Below are 7,122 nucleotides of genomic sequence, written 5' to 3'. Positions count from 1 at the left end.
GCCAGATCGGAACTGTCGAATCCCACCGATAGTTTCCATCTCCTCAATGGCTTATGACTACCTTCTCTATTAAACTATTCGAACTGCTATTCGACACTTCGCTTGTAGTCAAATAGGATCTATAATTCAAAATGGTATTGCACACATGAAACATCAGTTTTGGTTGAATGTCCAGGTCTAAAACTAAGATTTTATTGGTAAATTTTTTTTAAATTACGAAAAAAATATAACCAAACGAGATCCCATAACGCAATTATAGTCTTAAAAATCGTTGGATTAGTTGAAGTTTTTTTGAGAATTTTTTCGAAAAAAAATTGAAACTGTCTTATTGCCTGAAATTAATGGTTTTTGCTTAAAACTGCGTAAAATTAATTAAAATCTACACCAATAATTTTTTAAAAAATATCTTCGAAAAGAACAGAAAAAACACTCAAATTTAAAAAAAAAAAAGTTCAATTCGGCCCATTTTTCCGAAAGTTATAGGGAAAAGAAAAAAATCTCTATTTTTTTCCAAAAATCATTTACTTATTATCCAATCAACTAAAAATTCTGGAAAAAATCAAGAGAGCTTCTTTCACTGGTTATAACAACGTGAAAAATTTTGAACCAAATCAAAAATCCAAAAGTTTTGAAGTCGCTGATTTGACGTGGAATTCCCCATATACCCGTCTGTATATGCAAAACTGGAATAATAGCGTAGTTTACACGTAGTCACTAAGCTGAAATATTTTTGTAAAAAATTGGAAAAGCGCTTGTTATATTCGGCAAAGTTTACGGAGGTGCCAAAGTGCGCTCGCTTTTGGACTGTATACGTATATAGACGACAGAGCTGTCAATGTACTTGTCCCGAGATTCTATCGAGTCTCTTGATAAATATATATATTGTTCTGTTTACATCCTGTGTATATAACCGATGAAAAAAATGTTACATCAAAATTGTATAAAAGGTGTATATCCATTGAGCTGTATAAATAGATTCAACGTACTTGTTGATAAGATTCCGTGGAATGTAGCTTTTCCCGGTTACAAGCCTAAAGAATATACCGCGAGTATCGTAAATAGTAAAATTTGGGCTGATCCGAATATTACTGACAAAACATTTTCACCCCAGTGGAATTGTGTTGATGGTAAGAATCTTCACAATTTTCATTTATTTTATCCATTGAAAAAATCCAACAACATGTTATTTATTGTTCCTCCAAAGACTCTTTCAGATTTTTACAGACCCTTTTAACTTAACCTCACTTTCCTCTTGTTCTTATTACTCTGAGACCACCCATGGCACACACTGAAGTGTTTCTCACAGCCATTCGTTTCTAATTCACTTTCATATCGGGTCGAGTGGAACTGTATAGAAAACCTGGTTGCTATAATTATTATATTTTCACTAAATTTCAACCAGGTTGGATAATGAGAAAAACTATTCCCTATTTAATAATTGATGTGCAAAGCATAACATCATAGATAAGTGGTGTGGCCACCCATCCATATATAACCTTTAACTGAAACTGCACGACTCGAAAGATCACTGAATACATTCATTTAAGTATATTCAGTACATGTCTTATATGTATATATACTCATTTATGTATAAGTTTATGAGTATATCCACTGAAACCATGTACTGAAAATATAATTTTGCCTGTCTCAATAACTGACAATCACATGATATATCATCATCATCAATTATTTAAATAAAATCATCAGGTTCTCAAAACATTCATTTTCAACAGAAAATGTGAATCGTCAAAGTTTTATGGGCTACTATACATTAGACGAACAAGGTTATCCACTCAATCCAATCGGTCGTACAGGCTTGAAGGGCAGAGGTCTCTTGGGGCGATGGGGACCAAATCATGCAGCTGATCCAATTATCACTCGCTGGAAACGCAATGGTACAGGTGCTCTGGAGATTGACAGAGTCACAGGAAAGCCAATACTCCAATTTGTATCCATATTAAGATGCGATTCTGGAAAATGGGCAATACCTGGTGGCATGGTCGATGGTGATGAGACCATATCGACAACGCTCAAAAGAGAATTCATAGAAGAAACTATGAATGCACTGAATAAAAGTGAAACGGAATTACAGTGGCTTAAAACACTAGTAGAGAACTTTTTTGAACATGGTAAAGAAATTTACAAAGGTTATGTGGATGATCCAAGGAATACAGACAATGCTTGGATTGAAACATTTGTGATGAATTTCCATGATGATAATGGTAATACTGTTGCTAATATGATCCTTGAAGCGGGAGATGATGCAGCGAATGTACAATGGACGGACATCGATAGACAACTCAAATTATACGCTAATCACGTAGAATTTATCCAAGAGGTTGCTTATTTTCGAAACGCTCACTGGTGAATAACGCACTCACATGTTTATCAACGTTGATCAATATTATGTCCAGACTCTATTCAGTTTCCCCACTGTAAACTCGTGCTAGAGTATACGGCAATACTGACTGGAATTAGCTGATGCGATTTTCAATTATTCGTGAATGAGTCTCGAGAAATTAAAAATTTCACGCCCCATCTTAAGGTAACTTTATTACCTCAGTCTATGTTTAGTTTGGTAACACCGGTTCTCTCCATCTTTTTCTACTCGACCACTCGTGGATGTTCTAGTATATTACACACCTCGGGAGGGAAAGTATACTACTTCCCTCCGAAGGCGAGGGTGATAAGCACGGGGTTTGAGGTGGTCTAATTTCACTCGCGTGTGGAGTGTATACTATTTTTCACCACACATGCACCGAAAATTAAACCTTCCGATTTCGGAAAGTTGAACTTTCGGCGCATGTGTGAGGAAAAACCTCTTTTCTGTTGATCTGTCAAATTGAGGTTAGGACTACACTCCCCTAGCGGATTGTACGACCAGGCATTGGTCTAAAAAAGTACAAAAAATTGTCAAAAAAATTATTTTGTAAAAAAAAAATACAGTACAATTCGAAAAAAAATTCACAAATCTAGAAAAAACATTATGTTTAAAAAAAAAATATTCTGTATCTATTTTTTAAAGTTCAAAAAAATCAAATAACAAGTAAAAAATAAAAAACCGAAAAATCGCGTTTGAAATCATTATGCAAACCGATGCCTCATCCTTCTTATTTGATTCGAACAGCTAAATCAATTGAAAAAAATTCCATCTAATTTACGTGCAGCATTAAAATTTATTATATCAATTCGAGGCCAAGTATTTTCTAATGAATTGAAAAAAGTTACCACTTGAGTTACGTACAGCACTAAAATTTATGATATCAATCAGCGGACAAGTATTTTATTAGTAACTCCAAATTTTGACATTATTAAAATGTTCTAAGAAGCTTTTAAATCCAAAAAAAATCACATGAAAGCTAGTCATTCGTTACTCTATGGTGGCAAAGACTTATAAGAAAATCGATTTTTCTCAGACTTTCAGGATCCTTTGGTATTATTCACAAAATTCAACGTCGATTGGATCGATACAAATTATGTTTAAATATGTGTTAAAAGTACTTGTCCGGCTCATCACTTTCCGTTTAAATTGTTTATCCAAATAAAAATCAGGGCTTGTCTAGAACTGATGGTTCACAAGTTACAAGTATTCATGCAGAGGGAATTGAGAGAATTATCTTTACGTAATTTTTACTTAGTTGCACTAATTTAATAAAAAACGGAAACAAATTATTCCGCAATATACAAGGGATTTTATTCTGCATCGATAAATGAAACAAATTGTACATAATATATATGTTCATGCTTCCAAAATAACTCTCCAGTTTATATTCAATGATGTCAATTCTTACTTCCTACTTATTCTTCCAGCGAACGAATTCCATACGGACTAAGAACTAACCTCTACTATTATTAAAAGCATTAAACTAATAATGAATCGCATTTCAACAAATTTTTAACCAGATTCTGCCGTACAATTTCATTTTTTTATGATTGATTTTTTATTGAATGAATAGTGATGGGCCGGACAAGTACTTTTAACACATATTTAAACATAATTTGTATCGATCCAATCGACGTTGAATTTTGTGAATAATACCAAAGGATCCTGAAAGTCTGAGAAAAATCGATTTTCTTATAAGTCTTTGCCACCATAGAGTAACGAATGACTAGCTTTCATGTGATTTTTTTTGGATTTAAAAGCTTCTTAGAACATTTTAATAATGTCAAAATTTGGAGTTACTAATAAAATACTTGTCCACTGATTGATATCATAAATTTTAGTGCTGTACGTAACTCAAGTGGTAACTTTTTTCAATTCATTAGAAAATACTTGGCCTCGAATTGATATAATAAATTTTAATGCTGCACGTAAATTAGATGGAATTTTTTTCAATTGATTTAGCTGTTCGAATCAAACAAGAAGGATGAGGCATCGGTTTGCATAATGATTTCAAACGCGATTTTTCGGTTTTTTATTTTTTACTTGTTATTTGATTTTTTTGAACTTTAAAAAATAGATACAGAATATTTTTTTTTTAAACATAATGTTTTTTCTAGATTTGTGAATTTTTTTCGAATTGTACTGTATTTTTTTTTTATAAAATAATTTTTTTGACAATTTTTAAAGAAAATTTTTTTTAAAGTTTTTTTATGGATGGATTTATTAGCAAACGAGGGACCATCAATGTACTTGTCCCAACCTTTTTTTTCCTAGGGGAAGTTTATGGTTTGATATCACGTATTTTTTCTCTAAAGTTCCTTATTTATGTTCAGTTGACTATAGGATTTTAGTTTAAATTTCTACGAATTATTTATGATTTTCGGCTTATAACGTTGGTTTTCACGAAAAAAGACCTATTTTTCGTCAAAATAGTACTGAAAATATTTCGTCACAGGTCTGTCCTTGGACTTTGAGGATTTTTTTCCATGTACTCTAATGTGTTTTATCAATTAGGAATCAAAGAGCACGGTCGAAAGCGGGTTGGAGGCTGCGATATGATTTTCGGCTTATATCGTTAGTTTCCACAAAAAAAAGACCTATTTTTCGTCAAAAATGTACTGCAAATATTTTTTCACAGGTCTGTTCTTGGACTTTGGCAATCTTTTTCCTTTAACTCTAATATGTTTTGTCAATTAGGAACCCAAGAGCACGGTGGAAAGCAGGTTGGAGGCCGAGATATGTTTTTCGGCTTGTAACTTTGGTTTCCACGAAAATAGACCTATTTTTCGTCAAAATTGTATTGGAACTATTTCGATAGAGGTTTGTTCTTGGACTTTGGTGATTTTTCTCCTCGTCTTCTAATATGTTTTGTCCATTGGGAACTCAAGAGCATGGAGCAATGCGTGTTGCGGCCCGAGATGTGATTTTCAGCTTATAACGTTAGAAAAAAGAAAGGAAAAGAGGAAAGATAGATCAAATTCAAGACTCAACAAATCCAACAGAATTGGCCATTTTTAAATGTCGCTTTTGCATTCTGAATCTAGACATTTTCGTGTCTTCCAAAACGTACCCCCGACGAAATATATTTCCAAAGTTTGCAAGTGGCCGCTGCGATCCAATTATCTACAGTTTGATAGTTGCCGAAAAAAGGCACCTGGAAACATTTATTATGTTAGAACTCAAAGAAGCAAAAAAAACTGAGCGTACTTAATTCAACAGAGCAACGGAATTCAAAGACGTTTAAGGTACCTGCATTGGTTGTGGAGGTAAACAATTTAATTTCAGGATAATTTAGAAATAAATTTAGAAATTCAGAAATTCAGCATAGAATTTAGAAAAAGGAAAATTAAGTTAATTAGTAAAGCTGAAGACTTTTGGGATGAATTTTTGAGATTATATGTTACGGTTGGAGTAAAAAATTTAAATGATGGGCACACATACTGCGACACAAACATATGAAAGTTTGCAGGTATTCGCTCCATACCGCAGTATTGGTACACATGCTGCGCCACAAAAATATGAAAGTTTGAAGGTTTTCGCTCCATACCACAGTAATACATTTTCAATACTATTTGAAAAGAAACACCTTAAAACTTGCTGAACCAAGTTCCATTACATATTACCATAATCAAAGATAAGGGGTGATCCGTAGCATATATATCTATCCACAGAAATTTCAGAGTTCGCAGGTATCTGCTGCGGTTCAATGTATCTGCGCAATGAGCTTCGAAGACAGCAATTTCAAATCTATCCATAAATGAGCAACTGAAGACTTTTATAATCAATTTTTTACTTCATATATATGTTACGGTTAGAGTCAAAATGTAAAATGAATGGCACAGTATATAAATTGTATAGTTTGCAGATTTTCGCTGTATTTCAATGATCCGAATCTACAGCATTATAATGAAAAGTTGTCAAAAGTCATGATGTCCCATTAAAATGACATAGCGCACATTGCATTCAGAAATTCTGTAAGTTTCTGGGGATGTTGGTAGGCATTATATTTGATCACATCCAAAACTGAGCAACTGTAGACTTATCGGAATGAATTTTTTTTATAATAATTCCATATTTGTAGTTAGTTTCCAAATTTATCACTCGACAGACCTAATGGGAAAAGAATAACTACCCAGTATACCAAGACCAGAAATTTTTTTGAAAATCTGATTTACAAAATGTGCAATTCAAGATTATGGTTAGAAACCTCTCGAATCATGTTACCACTATCATCATGAAGAAGGAGTAGAAAATCATAGGACACATATTAGGGAACGAATTAATAATATGTATCGATCCTCTGCAAACTGATGGGGTGAAAACAAGGATCGGAGAGGGCAGAGCCAAACTGAATATCAAGCAAAATATGGGAATGTTTATATATAATGTTGACACAAGAAACAAATTAGAAAACATTTATTCAAGTAAAGTTTCTAATATCATTCTAACAGTTCCGTGTGTTTTTGTTATTCGTATGTATAACCTATTTACACATGATATATAACCACGCCAGTGACGATATATTCGCACTGGACAATATTTTGTAATCTGGTTTAATTGAAGGATTATTTCAGTCAACACTTATTTCCAATCGAACGAAATAATGAAATCTTGAAAAGTTTCATTGACATATGCATCGCGCATTTTTTATATTCTTTTTCACACACACATCACAGACTACATTTACGCGGCCGCTTTGATACCGATTTAATATATCATAAATTTTAACAAAATAAATA

General features: G+C 33.0%; 1 protein-coding gene across 1 annotated transcript; it reads left to right on the top strand.

The window, feature by feature from the left end:
* The first annotated feature begins 774 nt into the window (after positions 1–774).
* Positions 775–2,538, top strand: LOC122413600 (ADP-ribose pyrophosphatase, mitochondrial). Its single transcript, XM_043424043.1, has 2 exons — positions 775–1,127; positions 1,734–2,538. The coding sequence occupies exons 1-2, from the start codon at positions 914–916 to the stop codon at positions 2,366–2,368; spliced, it is 849 nt and encodes a 282-aa protein (XP_043279978.1). The 5' UTR covers positions 775–913; the 3' UTR covers positions 2,369–2,538.
* The last annotated feature ends 4,584 nt before the right edge of the window (positions 2,539–7,122 follow it).

The sequence above is a fragment of the Venturia canescens genome, chromosome 7 (genome assembly GCF_019457755.1).
Source record: "Venturia canescens isolate UGA chromosome 7, ASM1945775v1, whole genome shotgun sequence".
NCBI classification, from domain to species: domain Eukaryota; kingdom Metazoa; phylum Arthropoda; class Insecta; order Hymenoptera; family Ichneumonidae; genus Venturia; species Venturia canescens.
Note: the sequence above shows the minus strand (reverse complement) of the source record. Positions and strands in the feature narration are given on the sequence as shown.